The sequence below is a fragment of the Astatotilapia calliptera genome, chromosome 12, assembly GCF_900246225.1.
Source record: "Astatotilapia calliptera chromosome 12, fAstCal1.2, whole genome shotgun sequence".
Taxonomy (NCBI): Eukaryota; Metazoa; Chordata; class Actinopteri; order Cichliformes; family Cichlidae; genus Astatotilapia; species Astatotilapia calliptera.
Window position 1 is genome coordinate 20,077,514 of NC_039313.1, and position 18,957 is coordinate 20,096,470.

General features: G+C 40.7%; 1 protein-coding gene across 1 annotated transcript in view; it reads left to right on the forward strand.

The window, feature by feature from the left end:
* Positions 1-11,072: 11,072 nt before the first annotated feature.
* The window catches only part of LOC113033389 (versican core protein), a 36,286-nt gene continuing 28,401 nt past the window's right edge, over positions 11,073-18,957 (forward strand). The window contains exons 1-6 of the mRNA XM_026187132.1: positions 11,073-11,290; positions 12,658-12,721; positions 13,791-14,174; positions 15,147-15,321; positions 15,464-15,591; positions 17,256-17,549. Of these exons, the coding sequence (XP_026042917.1) occupies positions 12,658-12,721; positions 13,791-14,174; positions 15,147-15,321; positions 15,464-15,591; positions 17,256-17,549 (1,045 nt within the window). The 5' untranslated portion in view covers positions 11,073-11,290. The remainder of the gene's footprint in view (positions 11,291-12,657; positions 12,722-13,790; positions 14,175-15,146; positions 15,322-15,463; positions 15,592-17,255; positions 17,550-18,957) is intronic.

Consider the following 18,957-nt stretch of genomic DNA (forward strand, 5'->3'; position numbering starts at 1 on the left):
CTTGTGTGGGAGGCACACTCACAGGGAGAACATGCAGAAATGCAGATTTTCTGTTATCGGCTTACGCGTGTACATACTGAACGATTTTTGTCAAATCCACAGAAACAGAAAAAAAATAGCTACTCTATTGAAAGAGATCAATCCTAGAGACCACATCAACTGCAATAGTGTGTGTTTGCATATGAAATCACTCTTGACAAAGGGAGTTACATACTGCATTAAAAATCCCAATTAATGTATGACAGGAGTGTAAAATGGGATGGAGCCTGGGTCCACCCTAAATGGGACATGAGGACTGACACTAATGGTGATCTTTACTCAGTACTAATAGGTCAGCTCACACCCATTTCCAAACTGAGCCTTTTTATTTATATCGTAATTAAACTCACAAGCTTTGCGACTGCATCTTTCATAGTTAAAAACTAAAGGATTTGTCCTCAAAATTGCCTTTGTAGTGATTCCTCCTTCTATAAATGTCTCTGGAATCACATTTTCTGGTGACACACAGACACACTTAAATGGAAAACAGTATTAAATATACATTAAATGAAGTCACTATAACCTTCATATTTCTGAGTTCAGGTAAGACAGATATCTTTAGGCTGGAGCTGCTTTTATGCGGTCTGAGGTGGCATGGGGCCGGATGGCGACTGCCTTTACGGGCAATGTGATACGTGGGTCACCCAGAAGCCTGCACTACAGATCACCAGGATCAAACACTCTTTGATTGCCTCTTTAACCCGCTGGTTTTTACACAGTGAAAAGCTGCACCTCATGCAGGAGAAATGTTGAATGTTATGTGACTTGCAGATTTTAGTTTAGCATTGACTCAGCTGTAAAATGAATCCTGCAGCTACAACTGAGTAGATGTTAATTCTGCTTAGATAAAGTTGCATTTCCCCCCCTTTGTTCAGTGTTTTTCTTTAAACAAAGTTTATAAAAAGTTATCAAAGTTATTTCAGTTTGTCTTTGTCAGAATATCAATTTCGCTTTGGTTTGCTCTTCATGCTATCAGACTGTTAATTTTACAGGTCTGTTTAAACATCAGACTTCCCATGTTTAGAATTCCACAGACGGTTGTCGATGTGTGATAGAGAAATCAGTTAAAATTGAAACACATTACCGCCAACTTTCCTTCGACAACTCGCTCAGTTCTTCTTTTGCTACTTTGCAGGAGAGATTTGTTCTATGGGGAACTGTTTGAATGCCCCTGAGATAATACCAGTCCACTCAGGTATGGAACATACACCTTTTTTACAGCTTTTTACAAGGTCCCTCAGGGGCTGACTTTTCACAAGAGGTTTTTCACCTTAGCTCTCTCTTCAGCTGGTTTCAGACACACATCACCATCATTTTGAACAATGAATGAACCTCTCTAGCTTCAGCAAACGCACTCTAGATCAACTCACCTTATATAGTTCTCTCTTTCGGATCATGTCAAGGAATGCTATTACTACAGTACTGATGGCACCTAAATGCAGTTTTAATAATTTTGTTTTAAGGCAGATAATGTTTGAGTGGTTCAGAGAAAATTCTCCGGAAAGGACACTGACTCTACAGACTGTGATCTCTGGGTGTTAGAGGATGCTTATATCCAATTTCTCAATAAATAAAGTGATAATTAGCATGTTTAAACAGCATTCATGTTATCACAGAGCACTACATGTTCATTTTAACAGCTGTTACACATTGACACTTGTTGCGAAAATGTTTTTTCACTTCTAGTTTTCGTTATTTCATTTGTTTTCGTTAATAATAATAACCTTGCTCTGCACACTGGAATAAACATAATCAACATGATCAACATTTTACTGCGTGTTATTTCACCATCTTATCGATTCCAACTCTCCATCCGCATGTGGTTTGGCACATTATATTTATAATATAAAAGGAACTGTTTTCCTTTAAAATGATGACGTCATCTTTTTAAAGGAAAACAGTTCCTTGTTTTTTGGACTGGATTGACTCGCTGCAATCCTTTTAGGCTCAGGACTTCTCATGTGATCAATGTCCCATATAAGTGAATTTCTCCCAAGCCCATTATAATCATGGAGAAAAATACTTTGCAACTGTTTCCAGTAAGAATATTTTATAGCGCTTTAAAGTTCAATCTCTCAGGCCTGGATTAAAGAGCTGATTTGTTAAATCAGGAACTCACAAAATACCAAAACATCACCACTGGTGGATCACACCTCTCAGATTTTCTTATCTCAGTGCACTGTAACAAAAGCAAAAACAAATGTAACCAATAAAATACTCATATAATAACAAATACTGAGGCCCATTGCAAACATGTCCAAGCATAAAACCATCTTTCTCTCTCTTAGAGAAAGAAAACAATCCAAACCTCACTGATAAAATCAACCTAGTGTCAAGCAAAACCCAAAAATCAACCAAAACTTCACAAGAAAGTTTTTCTCCCTCCCGGGACAATATTGTGTAGGAATACAGGTACCGTAACTCCTTTTTGCACTGACAAAAAACATGTTGGATTTACTTAATTCAATAGTGGACACTGGTTGCACACAAATGTTTTGCTTTGGCAGAAACTTAAACAACTGAGTTAAATCAACACAACCTTTTCATATTCAGTAAACCTGTGCATTTTGTGTTCATAAAACACGATTGAAACATGTTCAGATGGAGAAAGTTGAGTATTTTAATCCTTCAATTCTGTCAGTTTATTTCAACACTATTCAATAACTTTTATCCAAATACTACTTGGTCACTTAAATACTACATGTTGTCTTCATATTACATGCGGTTCAACAAAGTCTAGATTCTGGTTACCATAAAAATTGAAGGGGTCTACAACAACTACCATCCTCCTATCTTTATCCTGGTTGCACCAGGGCTGGGAAATAACCCTGAAGTGATAGGTTGCCAGGCAGGGTACACCCCGGACAGCTGACCGGTCTATCAGATAGAAAGAAACAGCCGTTTACACTTACATTCATGGATAATTTAGAATCATCAATTAACCTAGCTCTAATAACTGCATGACTTTTCACTGTGGCAGGAAACCAGAATACCCAAAGAGAAACCACTGCAAACTAGCCAGACTGTGGACTTGCACCCAGGAGCTTCTTACTGTCAAGCAACAGCACTAACCAGCATGCCAACAATGTAGGAAATACAGAAAAGCTATGATTTCCTGTATTTGAGGCAGAATTCTTTTGTTCTTGCCCTTGACAGGTTAATCCACAATAAATAGCAATAGCATGCATGGGGTGTGTGTGTCGTTGTCTGCCTCTTATAACTCCAGTGATTTTCCTGTAGTTTGAAATCTTATGCGGTGTTGTGAATTCCGTGAGTTCAGCAACTAACCACTCTTATTGGATTGTATAGTGTCATCTCAATGAGAACAAATTGAGCCTGAGGCAATTGTGTTAAATCCACGCGAGATGCTTACGTAAACCCAAGGGCTGGCCCCTTTTTTCTTTTTTTTCTTTTTTCAGTGTGTTCCTCCTTCAATTAAATCTCAATCACAAAAATGTGGCGCTCCGAAATAAGGCTCACACCGTTAATTCATCATTTTCACTTTGTACCACTGCTCCTTATCAGGCTGTGTGAAGCACAGTAAACAATTCAGTGGAGGCCTTAAGCCATAAACAGGCATCACACACAGACATTGTTTTCATAACCAAACTGCCTTAGACCCTGTCCCCTAAATCTGCACAAATGCCCTCTGGGTGACATGAAATGCATTTAACCAATAAACAATCAATGGGTTCTTGCTGTTGTAACAGATTCTGTATTTGGATGTTTGTGTGCAGCATTTGTTAGTAAAGCGTTCTTCATTGCATCAGCGTGTGTGTGTATCACTCTTCATTGCACAAGTGTGTGCATGTGTGTGTGTTTGTATCACTCTTCATTGCACAAGTGTGTGCATATGTGTGTGTGTGTTTGTATCACTCTTCATTGCACAAGCGTGTGCATGTGTGTGTCATTTCTCAGTGAATTGACTCAGCGCGTGTGTGTGTGTCAGTTCTCACTCAATCAACGAGTGCATATGTGTTCATATGTGTGTTTCTCTTCATTCTGAATCAGTGTATGTAGATGTGTGCGTTTGTGTGTGTTTGTGTTCATCACTTTCCTGTTCTGGTGTTCTGGGTAAACCACGGCCTGAAGCGTGCCCTGGGGTCCTGCCCTCCTCCATTTCAGCCTGTTTGCATCCATTGGTGCTGCTGCTCAAAGTTCTGTCCATACTGGTTGTGGCCCCAATTGAGGCAGTCCTTTTCTCCAGTGTCCTGCATCTTCTCCTTGTCCAGCTCCTCCTTAACTTGACCCTTTTGCTTCTGTAGCTCCTTCAGGGCTTGCTCCTGCTGTTGGAGCTTTTTCGTCAGGTTTGGCGACCTCCTGCTCCAGCAAGCTCCGGCCTGATTTCAAGTCCTGTGTCTGTGACTCCAAGCCTGACTGATGGGTTCGATTATCAGCCAGCTCCTCCTGAGCCATGCTCAGCTTCTGCTCTGATGCCTTGAGCTCTTACTGAGGGCAGAAACCTCAGAGTCTTTTCTGTACATGTCAGATTGAAGTTTGTTGATGTTTTCCTTGCTTTGCTCCACGGCCTTCTGCGGCTCTGCTGTTCGGCTCTTCTCAGAGGTCAGCTCCTGGCCGAGCCCCGACACCTGTGCCTTCAGCTTATTTTCTTCTTGTGCTTTTGTCCATTCTGAGGTGCCTCCTGACCTCAGTTACTCCTCCTGTCTCTGGCACGCCCTTTTTGCTGCCTGATCATCCGTGTTGGTCCGTCACTGTCCTGCACAGTTTTAATGCAGAGTTGTTAAGGTCAGCATTCTTTTGCTCTGCCTCACTTTTCATCCGGGCTTAATGGGCGTCTCGTCACAGCTCTGTCAGCTGAAGCTGTCTGGAAATCTCCCCCGTGTAGTGAAACGGGCCTTGGATTTAACGCTCTCCGTCTCTGCTGCATGAGATCATTTTCCTGCAGCACTTGTTGACATTTGTAGGTTGTTGTTGTGGGTCCAGCTGCTGTAGCATTTGGTCAGGGTCACATCAAAGATGGTAGAGGAGTGAGCAAAGATGGTAGAGGGGCGAGCAGGAGTCCAGGTCAGCCTCGGCTTTCAGGGCCGACAAAGCAGCCTGTAATCAAGCATAAAGAGAAAAAACAAAAACAAAACAAAAACAGACAAACAGGAAAATTATGTTGTGTTGTGTTACGGATTCAAATATTGGGGATGGATACAAGAGGAAAAACCACAATAACAACACTGGTCCGGCCGGGTTGAGTCAAACGATGATTTTAATGATCACACGCTTGGGAGATGGACACCGTACGCAGACAGCATCAGATCTCAAAATGGTGGAGCATTGATCAAACTCTTATAGCCTCTAGTGGCCCCCACCTAATCATAAAAGCCTAAACAATCACATGCTTTCTCTCACACGGCGCCTAAGCTACGACCTTGGCTCCCTGTTTATCTGCTCCTGCTGAGATGGGGCAGAAAACTCCAGTATGTTCTGTTCTCTTCTAATCAGACAAATAAGGCGATGACTTTCTGCGAACAGTATTTCTTATAACTCAGCAGTATAATGCATCATAAAACAATATCATTCATTCAAAATAAATCAGCAGTCTAATGTAATGCAAATCAGTTTAACAAAGGCAATAGTTATCACCTTCTAATTCAGGAGAATAATGCAAACTAAAACTACATAATAATTCACAATCTTTAATTAGGGGTCTAACATGGCATAAAATAATATTATAATCCAACACTCCCCCTGATGAGCTCTTTAGAATAAAGAGCTCACCTACACCCTGTAATCCAGTGTGGCCGGGTTCATTTCTTCTCACTCCTGAGGCCCTTTGTCCCCCTGTTGAGCGAACCATATGTGAGATGACCTCTGTGTTTGCGCAGTTCAGATGCAAGAAAAACTATTATTACAACAATAGCAGGTACAGATGACACTACCCAATTTTCCCACAGCTTTATTTTGGTGCTACCTTATACCCTTCAGACGTACTCAGACTAGAACCTCTGTCCAAGGAGCTTTTAGTCTTTATTTTATTGCTGCAGCTACCAGTGTCTTCCAGTTTGGGGGCTCGTCCTGTGGTATTGGGGTGGAAGTTGGAGGTTTGGACGGTCCGAGGTTGTCGAACGGACAGGCACGAGCCAGTGGTGTGACGTGCGTGGGCACAAGCTTATACAAAGGTAAGGCACTACCTGTTGAATCTATTTCCAAAGTGTGCCAAATTGGACATGATAAAATTAAAGTCTACTCACTGAAATTACTGGTAGATGTCTGTTTTGATTTTGATGAAAAAATCTCATGAGTTAATGCAGTTAGAGGCTGCTAAGAAATTAATGCAGTTAGAGGCTCAAGTAGTTTGGTAGGGAATTGGTCATTTTGTGAGTTAGAGGCTCCATTGATCACTAAGTTGCACCTGCCTCAGTCATACTCTTGTTTCGAGGAGTTGACTGCTGTTTCAAAGTGTTATAAATTATTATAGGACGGCAGTTAGAGGCTGCTAAGAAGCGCATAGCCCAGAGGTTACGCTCCCTCCTGGCCGTGGACCTGTCGGCGATCAGGGTTAGTTCAGTTTGGCTTAACTGTGGGGTACAGGGCATCCTGGAATAAGCTAGGAGTTAGAGGCTCCTTACCGTGTTAAACGGTATCTGCGCTTTTTTGGACACTGTTAAATTGAGTTAAGGACTTTAGAGATTAGGCCAGATACAGTTAGAGGCTGATACTGGTTAATTGATTACAAAAAAGTTGGACTTTCTTCGGTTGGACCCAGAACACCAGAACAGGAAAGTAATGAACACAAACACACACAAACACACACATCTACATACACTGACTCAGAATGAAGAGAAACACACATATGAACACATATGCACTCGTTGATTGAGTGAGAACTGACACACACACACACGCTGAGTCAATTCACTGAGAAATGACACACACACATGCACACAAATCGAAATGGTGATTCAATTCACTGAGAAGTGATGAACACACACACACATGCACACGCTTGTGCAATGAAGAGTGATACACACACACGCTGATGCAATGAAGAACGCTGCACACAAACATCCAAATACAGAATCTGTTACAACAACAAGAACCCATTGATTGTTTATTGGTTAAATGCATTTCATGTCACCCAGAGGGCATTTGTGTAGATTTAGGGGACAAGGTCTAAGGCAGTTTGGTTATGAAAACAATGTCTGTGCGTGATGCCTGTTTATGGCTCAAGGCCTCGACTGAACTGTTTGCTGTGCTTCACACGGCCTGATAAAGAGCAGTGGCGCAGAGTGAAAATGATGAATTAACGGTGTGAGTCTTATTTCGGAGCGCCACATTTTTGTGATTGAGATTTAATTGAAGGAGGAACACACTGAAAAAAGAAAAAAAAGAAAAAAGGGGCCAGCCCTTGGGTTTACGTAAGCATCTCGCGTGTATTTAACACAATTGCCTCAGGCTTTAAAGATCTGTACGAAATCCAACAACTCAATTTGTTCTCATTGAGATGACACGATACAATCCAATAAGAGTGGTTAGTTGCTTAAGCTAATAGTGACCCAAGAGGTTTCCGGACTTTTTTAGAGAATCAGTGAGAAGCATAAATCATTATTTCCATGTTTAAGCATTAGTCATTGAAGTGAACTGAATAGCGTTTAGAAGATAAAATGCCTGTGTTCATGAGAAGCTGAGTACCACACTGGAGAGGAAACCGTGGGACAGTAGGTGGAAGCAAACACATGATTTTTGGGGGGGCAAATGTTAGGATTAAAAATGGCTAATTTGTTTTTGATGTCTTTTGTTAAAATGAGTGGTTTTAATAATTTCCAGACACACCTTGCAAATGTGCTTATAATGAGTTGGCGCTCGGTCTTTTGAAGGTCATAAGCTTCGTTCGGCGTGATGGTCCAGACTGATAAAGTGTAGGAAATGCCTTGAGTGCAGAGGGCTAAATGCAAACACGCTTACACACACATAGGATATGATTAGAATAAGTCCCTGGGACATTCTGAATAGTCTAAACCAATTCTGAATCACCAGAAGATCAGTAGATAACAACATTAGATTATTAGGGCTAGGCAGAGAGGTGTTTTGGTTTTCTGTCTCTTACAGAGAAAGGAACAGACACCAGACGAGGTCACAGATATATGAGGATCCTTCGCAGCAGAGACAGACACAGTGACTGCCGAGACACCAACTGGGTTCAAGTGTCATGGCGCTTGGGCTCCGATTAGTCACCTCAAAAGGATGGATCCCATAAACACAGCAATAACCATGAAGGGGTTGGCGGAAATCCAGGAACACCTGACCAGCGAGGTTCGAGAGGCTCTTGGTCAAAAGGGGGACACGTTCCTGTTCCTTTTTCTGGAGGATACACAGGACACACAGGACCCGAGGATACACAGATCGTTGTTGGAAATCGGGGCAGAATAATCCCCTGATCTGTGTCACGGCTGAAGGGTTGTCTAACCCCTGAGGTTGAAGAAAGGAGAGCAGAGGATCACCCAACTGGAAGACACTGGTGGCTGCAGCAATAAAATAAAGGCTAAAAGCTCCTCGGACAGAGGTTCTAGTCTGAGTACGTCTGAAGGGTATAAGGTAGCACCAAAATAAAGCTGTGGAAGAACTGGGTAGTGTCATCTGTACCTGCTATTGTTGTAATAATAGTTTTTCTTGCATCTGAACTGCGCAAACACAGAGGTCATCTCACATATGGTTCGCCCAACAGGGGGACAAAGGGCCTCAGGAGTGAGAAGAAATGAACCCGGCCACACTGGATTACAGGGTGTAGGTGAGCTCTTTATTCTAAAGAGCTCATCAGGGGGAGTGTTGGATTATAATATTATTTTATGCCATGTTAGACCCCTAATTAAAGATTGTGAATTATTATGTAGTTTTAGTTTGCATTATTCTCCTGAATTAGAAGGTGATAACTATTGCCTTTGTTAAACTGATTTGCATTACATTAGACTGCTGATTTATTGTGAATGAATGATATTGTTTTATGATGCATTATACTGCTGAGTTATAAGAAATACTGTTCGCAGAAAGTCATCGCCTTATTTGTCTGATTAGAAGAGAACAGAACATACTGGAGTTTTCTGCCCCATCTCAGCAGGAGCAGATAAACAGGGAGCCAAGGTCGTAGCTTAGGCGCCGTGTGAGAGAAAGCATGTGAATGTTCAGGCTTTTATGATAAGGTGGGGGCCACTAGAGGCTATAAGAGTTTGATCAATGCTCCACCATTTTGAGATCTGATGCTGTCTGCGTACGGTGTCCATCTCCCACGCGTGTGATCATTAAAATCATCGTTTGACTCAACCCGGCCGGACCAGTGTTGTTATTGTGGTTTTTCCTCTTGTATCCACCCCCAATATTTGAATCCGTAACACACTTTTGCCCCAGTGTTAAATTAACACTAGAGAGTGTCTATATGGGTCCACACCTCTGAGTGTTAAATACAACACTGTTGAGTGTTAAATTAACACTTTTGACAGTGTTATATGTTTAAAAGTAACCTAGTCAGTTTTGAAGATTAACAATGGCTAACACTGAGCAGTGCTGATTTTATAACACTGGAATATTTCTAACATTTTGAGTTATTTTCCAGTGTTAGAAAATCAGCACTGCTCAGAGAGACTGAGGAGGAGCTTCTTCCCGCAGGCGATACGATCTCTCAATCACACCACCACACAGTACTGACCCACACATATAGTTCTTACACACACACTGGACATTCTGGACATTGTTTTCACTTCATCACTTAAATCACTTTAAGCATATTTGCACTGCACAAGACATAATGTGGATTGTACAACACTGGTCACTATATTCTTCATTTCCAGTTAATACTTGTACAGCTGCTGTTATTGTGCGTATATATATATTTATTTATTTATATTTCTTCATACATTCTTATATAGTTCTATACTGTGTATTGTGTATTTTGTTGTACAGTTATTTTATTTTCAACTTTAATTTGTATATTTTATCTTATTCTTTCCCAGTTAAATTTACCCTTCATTCTAATTTGTGTTGTACAGTTATTTCATTTTTAACCTTAATTTTTTTATATTTTATTCCTTCCTAGTTAAATTTACATTTTTTAATTTTTCATATTTATTTCCTATCTTATTCATAGCTTTTTCCTTTTTTTTTTCTTTAGGTCACGAGCAGTTGTCTAAGCATTTCACTGCATATCGTACTGTGTATGACTGTGTATGTGACAAATAAAATTTGAATTTGAATTTGAAAATTTTAATCTTCAAAACTGACTCGGTTACTTTTAAACATATAACACTGTCAAAAGTGTTAATTTAACACTCAACAGTGTTGTATTTAACACTCAGAGGTGTGGACCCATATAGACACTCTCTAGTGTTAATTTAACACTGGAGATTTTGCTGTGTGCTTTGTAGTAGCCAATAATGATGATCATCAGGCAACTTTATAAGCCTTGCCCCCTCTCTTTATGTAAAATAGCAAGACCAAAGCCTTCAGTTAACCGCCATTGTTTCACTCTTAGTTAGGCGGTTTTGCACAGTGATCAGAAATGACACGTTTTTATTCAACCTCATCAGTTTCTCTTGATGATCACATGAACTTTTGTCTTAGCACCTTAAAAACTGCATTCATACTAGCATACCAAATGCTCGCATGACGGATGAGACTGCGGGATGGATGGGAAAACTCCCTCACAGTGTTGACTGAAGTATCTTCTGTGACTCAAACTCAACCATCCATGTGTGGACCGCCCCGTTTCCATCGCCCAGCCTTGATTGGTGCGCTCCCTACAGTAGATGATTTATCTGTTTCTTGATATTTAGATGAAAAAGCTATGACATATCTTTTAATTTGCTATTTTCTTAGTTTTGATTACTTTTATGCTATCTGACGATCATATGGGACTCTTGTTACCAGCCAAAAAGATCCTTGATAAAGAAGCAGAGGGTACACCTCTAAGGCACACGGTCAAATTAGAGTTTTTTTTCCCTCCTCCACTCTGTCTCATTCACTTTTTTTATGGGCCCCACCTCTTGACACTGACGAAATAACCGCGTGATTTAGGTAAAATTGAAGCTGTTCCGTGCCAGCATTTCACGGTCTCAGTCGCTGTGTGCCCATCATTCCAGAGCAGGACACTACAACTGCGGAGCATCAAGGGGAAGATAAGTGCTGCTTCCAATGTGGAACAGACCTATTTAGGCACTTTTTTACGCACGCATGTTGCGGACCGGGACTAATTCCGTATAAGGACGTAAATCTATTTTTGTACATTTTATGGAATAAAAATCATTTAAAGGTAAGTTTATTTCTGTTTGGATAGTTATCTTTGAATTAAGGAAGAATTGAGACAATTCTTTGCAAAATAACTGATTTCCTATTGTTGGTTTGTTGCTTTTTCAATGTGTATTTTGCTATAACATTAAACAAATATTAAATCAAATGAATGCAACTTTTAAGAACACAAGTCGTTTAAGACAAACACACGCGCCACGATGTTGTCCTCAGATAACCTGCACCGATGTGCAGATGTTTCTTGACGAGTAAGACAAACAATTCAGAAAAACGAGTCTGTGGACTGGAGATTACTCCGCAGTCAGTTGTTAGAAATTGGAGTGACCATGCCACCCATGTCATAATTTCTGTGGAGTGTCCAGAAGCAACAGGTGTTCCTGAGAAGAAGAACCGTCGCATAAAGTGTTGCTATTGCCAAAAGTGAGGTTTTGAATCAATAACTGTACTTAAAGCGGACGATTGTGCTTCATAGCAAGGGACATCCCTGAACTGCGCTCGAACTGTAAAAGCCTGCAACCAATTAGTTTCCCTGTGATGCTTCAGTATTGATCTGTGTTCGTTTTTCAGCTTTCTTAGAGAGAGAAAGAGGGTTTAAAAAACTTCAGCAATTACATCAAGTCATGCATGTCTTTGTGTAAATATGACTAAATTATTTCACGTTAAGCTAAGAGCAATATATCCTCCGTCGATATATGGTATTAAAATATTTTTAAAGTCTCATTTATTTTCCGTTAGAATGGTTCAATTGAATCGACGTGGAGCTCGTGGGAGTTAAAGGCGCAGACTGCCATCCTGCAGTATTTTAGAGGATGATCTTTTGAACCTGCCAGTTGCCATTAGTGCGAGATTGTCTCCCTTTGAAAACAAACAATACTAGTTTTCAGTTAGCACTGCGACCCACCGCATGTGTTTATACAGCGGGGTGCAAATGAGGGTGAGGGGCTCGGTGCTCCTGTCCTTCTGTCTCCACAAACTCACAACTCCGACCCCACAGGGAGTCTTACATCTGAACCCCCGAGACATACAAAGCTCAACATCTTAGTTAGAGACGAATAAAAGATCATGCTTGGTAATGTTAGATATTATAAACACAACGTATTAAACGTATTAAAATCACACTTTAGCCCGTTGGAACATCTATTTTTTCATGTGGATATTTTGCGAATACACATGCTTAATAAATGGGGAGTATTTTTTTTTCTCTACAGACCATAATGTTAGAAAAGTGCTTAAACAGACTTGTCTGTTATAACCTACTGTAGGAGTTGCATTTCTCCATAAGCCAAATGTGGATGCAATTAACATTTAAACTTTAAATTTCTTGCTTCCTAAGCTGCACTCCCTTTCCTTTTTTCTTCTTCTTTCCAACAGATGATACTGAATATAAAGCATGTCCTGTGGTTATATTGCCTCTGTGAAGCTGCAGCTGCAACAGGTAAGCTTTGAATGGGTTAGTTCTCCTCCCTTGTTTTTTAGTCACTCCTCTTTCTCCTGCTCCCTGGTTCCATGCCTAAGTTTTGGATTTTCTCTGTTTTTCTTTTTTTTAGTCACTCCCCACCCACATCCCTCCCTCCATTCTTCTCCCTGCCTCTGCCCTTTTTTCCCTTTGTATTCCTCTACTCTTCTTATAGCTCCAGAGCAACTGTTTAGCATGTTTGATAAGTTTCTTCCAGTCTTTGCTGTGTGAAACCTGCAAGACTCTACTTAGAGGTAGGTCAAGAGGAATTGAGGGTTACAATCTAGGACCTGCATACTACTTGTCCACATAGCTTTGTCTCTGTCTCTGGGTATGGGATGGACACCTTTCAATTAGACTCTGCTTCCAGTCTGGAAGCTGAACAGCTGGTTTCATCCCACATCCTAATAAGACCCTCTGTTGAAGCACACAGACTCACACCTCTTGGCCTGTCCGCACGGAGCATTCCTCCCATTATTCCCTGTGAATGCTTTTCTACCCCATCCAAAATAACTGTAATCATCTTATTGCCATTTGCATTTAGAACTTTATCTGACATGCAGAATACACATAATACTGTTCACCGACATACTTCTGTTTTTGTGGGTTTGCTTATTTAGTTTATCCTTTTTTTTAAAAAAGCAGGAACATGCACAGAGCTTAGCAGCAAACTTTCATGAAATAATACAACCATGATGACTTTCCCTCTTTCCCTGATTATCTATAACTTGATGCAGACATGCTGCACATACACTGCCCTTGTGTTGAATATGTTCCCACACCCATCATTTTAAAGTTGAGGTTTAACTTTCCAAGAGTCAAGTCATAATGGATGCTTTTTTAAAGGCTTGGTGCAGTGGTCACACCCTATCAGTGCAAATGACTTGTGCATTTCATACTGTCTGGTTCGATCTGTTAGGATAAGAGTGAAAATTGAAGAGGAGATATGTGCATTTTGAATAAAATAAAACAATAAAGAAGGTTGCCATTAAAATAGAAACATTAAATGAACTTGCACTCCATCTAACTCTGGCCTTTTGCCTTTCAGCCTCAAATGCATTATCAGTCATCCAACCAGTCATAGGGTCCCTCTCAGGGAAGGTAAATCTTCCCTGCTACTTTTCCACAATCCCAACCTCAGCACCAGTCATCAGTCCCAGTGGAACAGTCGTTTACAACAAGGATTACTTGCGGATCAAATGGAGCAAAATACAGGGACGAACAGAGTCCACGGTGCTGGTGGCACAAAATGGGATCATCAAGCTAGGCTCAAGCTACAGGAACCGTGTATCAGTACCCAGCCACCCTGAAGTTGTCGGTGACGCCTCGCTCACAATTGTGAAGCTGCGTGCCAGTGACGCTGGCACTTATCGTTGCGAGGTCATGTTCGGGATTGAAGACACCCAGGATACTGTTAACCTTGATGTCAGCGGTAAGAGATTCCCAGTATCCTTCCTCTATTATGGTGGAATTAGACAAAAACTTTAAAATTGTAGAGGTGGGATGCTGCAAAACTTAATAATAGTGAAATGCCACACAAGTGCTGACAGAAATGTAAACAGGATGGGAAAGTTATGGGCGTCCTTTTGCTTACATTGATAGCAGCAGCTAACCGTTAGTCATGCAGAGTAACCACAGCTTTTATTTTAGAGGTGACGCTCTCTTGAAAAAGAGTCAGATGACCTTTTTTTGGTAATTTTCCATATCAGCCACAGCAGTGCCTTAGTTCCAGTGATTATCAGTTCATTATCCATTCAAACACAGTGCATTGCTGTAATATCGGGTGCCACCGTGTCAGTATAGATTTTTTATTTCATTTTACGGGCACACAGGAAGCGTTAGTATGTCTGTGGGAGGCAGTATTCTTCAGCATCCTAAAAATGATAGCGCCCTTATGCTGGTAGGGGATGTGGTGAGGTGGAGGGTGGGGTCATCAATCCTTACCTAGTGTCATGTGCATTCTACATGCTCTCATTTGAGAAGCACGCTGGGAGATATAACTCATGTAGAAAACATGGGTGGGGGGGGACACTCAGATAGTTTTGGTTTTCACTGGTTTACAATCTGCATAACCTCTTTTCCAACTCTCTGCAATGTTAATTATGACTATCAATCATATCTTTTGCGTCTATTTACTGTCCACAAATATGGGGATTTCAGGGCCATGGCATCATATGGAGTTCTCTCGTTTGTTTGTGGTGAACTGCATTTTGTGTCGCTCCTCCATTTATTGCAGAGATCCTTCTTTCCGAAGAAGCTGAGTGACCTAGTTATATCACACATAGAGGGTGCTTTATAGGACATTTGCCATAATTTACAGCGCTGAAGTTAAACTAATGACTTCCAGATCACTCTATGCCTGAGTTTTTAATTTTCATTTTCATTTTTCACTGCTTATCGTTAGGTGTTGTCTTTCACTACCGATCAAGCATCAGCAGGTACACTTTGGACTACCAGAAAGCTGTACAAACTTGTGAAAACGTTGGAGCAAACATTGCAACCTATGAGCAACTGAAAGCAGCCTATGAGGACGGCTTTGATCAATGCGATGCCGGTTGGATTGCTGACCAGACAGTGAGGTTAGCTGCATTTCAGTTGCCTGTCCCAGAGACAACAACACTGCTGTTTAATCACGTATGCTCTATATGTCCGACTGAATTCTGGAGTGATGTGAAAGACAAAGACTTTAAAATGGCTCTTTGTTTCTCTTTTTTTATACAGATACCCAATTACAAGGCCAAGAGAGGGCTGTCATGGCAACCTTCCTAATAAACCTGGTGTCAGGTCGTATGGAACCAGAAAACCTACAGAGACCTACGATGTGTACTGTTATGTAGGCAAACTGGATGGTAAGTAGTGGATTGTCCTTCCGTAGCACTGACCCATGTTTAGTCTGAACTTAAGAAGCCTTCAAATCATCATCCGTGCTTAAGTACATTTAATTTTTACAGTTTGGAAACACACTTTTGTTCTTGTTTAAATATAAAAGCTGGTGAATGTGGGTGACCTTTTTCCAGTTTCCTTATAAGTGGGACTTGAAACATATTTTCTACAGTGGTTTTTGAATGAGACACCAACAAAAATGTGATAATGGGGTTATTAAAGGTCTTTGGCCCAGTTTATGGGAAGTCTTAGTTTGTCTTTTTTCTCTGTCCATCCTGTTATTCCTGTTATTTACTAAAGTGCTTTATCAGCTACCTTAGGATTTGTACTGCACAGTCATCTTAGTCAACACAATATATGTTCAAATATATTTGTCACAGTCTTCGAGTCATAAACGTGAACCCATCCACTGAGGACATATACACATATGCATATACACACCCCTCATCATTATTGTGTGCATTAGAGAATAGAGATGGACGAGAAATGAAAGGACAAAATCGATAGAGATGACTGACATGTTACAGCGGTCTTCCTCTGGAACTGAACAAGGAAAGTTTTGGCACCCCACAACAACCTGAATATTCATTTCCATTATATTGTAATATTGTCTCAGTTTTCTGACCATTTATGATCTAGGAACAGACATGCTTGGCGGATGTGGTTTGATGTGTTCGAGGTTGTTAAGTGTAATAACTTGGCCATAAATTAACCATGAAAATTAATGAGTGAGCTGCAAGACACTGACTGCTTTTTTTCTATAGTTATGTAATTCCAGGGATCTTATAATATAGCTAAACAAAATGTGAACTCCATTTATGCTTATAGCAGTCATCAATATGATATCTAAAGAGCAGGAAGGGTCCAGTAAAACCACCGTGTAAAATACTGAAATCAAATAGGTTTTTTGAGGATATAACGTATGTTATCTGTTTTTAAAAGGGAAAACATTCCTGTGTGAACGACATCTCCTAATCTCAATGCCATGGTAAATCAATGGGATGAAACCATCAAGGGATATTTGAAACGTTACGCCCAAAACTAACTGAAAACATATAGGCAGTCTGCCATCGTCTCTTAATGTTGTTTGGTTTTAGTTAAGATCTTGGCTTTTAGTACCCTTTTCATTTATATAATCCTGTGAGCATAGACAAACGTTCACACTGGTCATTCTGCAGAGATTCTGACATGAACATGAAGGAAGGAAACAGCAGGTGTTTGCTCTACCCACTTTGGGGAAACCTAATGTCCTGCAATACAAACATATTTATGGACAGGCCAGGCACATTTTCAGCATTGCTATCCCACCTCAGAATAATATAATGAAAGAACTACTGTTGTCCTAAATATGATTGGTGGGAGATGTTTTGGGTCTCTGCCCTGCACAGCTGTGACTGATGTCAGCTGTGTTGGTCTTTTCTGAAAGGTCAGAATGGAGTAAAAATCTAAAGTATAGGCTATTTCAGTATGTTTTCAATCTAAAAATAATAAATACATTTTAAAGGAGAAATTACTTCTGATCTACTAGGTAATAAACCCTCTTTTTGTGTTGCTGTGACCACAGATGATTTGTTGCTATTTCGCCTATGTGCATCTACATTTGCCACTGTTTCTCATTATTTTTTATCAGGTCAAGTCTTTTATGCTCCCGTGACCCATAAGATGACTTTTGAAGAAGCCAGTGAAGAGTGTAAAAAGAGGAAAGCTGTCCTGGCAAGTCCCGGACAGCTGCATGCTGCTTGGAGACAGGGGCTGGACAGATGTGACTACGGCTGGCTCTCCGATGGCAGCGTACGGCATCCTGTCGCAGTCCCCAGAACTAAGTGTGGCGGAGGCCAACTCGGCGTGAGGACCATGTATCGCTACAGAAATCAGACTGGCTTCCCAGAACCAACTAGAAAGTTTGGGGCTTACTGCTTTAAAGGTAAAAACTCACTCCAAGATTCCTGTTGTTACTCCTTATTGCATTTGGAGTTTGTAATGGAACAAAGTGTTACCTACATATGCGACGTATATGTTAGAAGAGACAGAAAGTGACCAAAGACACAGACCACTCCCTAACAAAACCATGCTTGACTGTAAGGAGCTATGATCTCATCTCCTACATTCACTCCTGCTTCTCCACCCTTTGATTTTCTGTGTCTTTGCACCACATTACACTTTTCCATATCTGAATCAAATTGACCTTTTTAACATATCTGAAAGCCTCTCTTTCCTCCCTCTTAGTTTGCATCTGTTTCACGCCTTGCGATTGCATAGTTTCAGTAACAGCAACATGAGCAACGCTGAGGGAGGATTTTCTTCTGAGCACGGCATGTCATGTGCCAGACTACAGCATCCCGTTGACCTCACTGTCTCAAAGTTTGTCTCCCGCCCATTTCTGAGGCAAAAAAGCGAGCCAAGAGAAAAGTGAATTCATAGTGGTAAACTCTGTTTTCTTTGAAAGCAAAAGACTGACTTTTTTTTCTTGATTGAGGAATAATGACCAAAAGTTTGCTTAAGAGAATGAGAACAGTTTATATCTGTTTGACTCTTTATTGCTTCCAGCTGGGCTAATCAAGGTTTCTTAAGCTTTACCCTCGTACAACCTCAATGTTATTGTGAATCAAACAAAAACAAGTTAATGCACTTGAGTGCAATTTTGAATATTTAAAGATATCAATCTTGGTAATATATAAAGTCAAATTAATTGCACATTATAACAAAGAATCAACCTAAACACTAAATAAGATCATGAGGATTTTTAAAAAAAATTTTTTTTTCGCCAACTCTTGCTGCACACTGTGATAATTACTGACCATGAGAGGGAAAGGAATTATAGCTGTAGATCTTTATAAATAGTGACGTTTCATGGTTGACTGGAAGTAGGCAGAATTAGATTTAATCCCTTAAAATGTGAGTGTTCTTAACTAATCGGTTTTCTTAAAACAACAGAAAATGACAGGTGATAGTTGCCATTTAGAGAAACACCAAAAGCAACTAATGCCACATCTGTCAGCCTTTTTAGCCTCGCTATCTACCACCTTTCCATCTTTCACCTCTCATTTCCTCTGTCAGTTTGCTGTCTGTCATTCTCACTTGTACTTATCAGAGCAGACGTTTGGATAATGGACAAAGCTACTGCTGGACTTCTAAATTCAGTCATCCTTGCTGACCTCTGACCTGGCCTTTCCATCTTTACAAATGAGAAGTTGGACAGATAAGCCGCCCACTGCCTGGCCATTTACTGCCCCTGGGCCATGCTAACTCTCGTGGTGATAAGTCCCTGCAGAGTTCACGCAAATGGGCCACCTTCAGCTTCTGCTCTGTGTATTTCATGTCAGCCCTCTCAC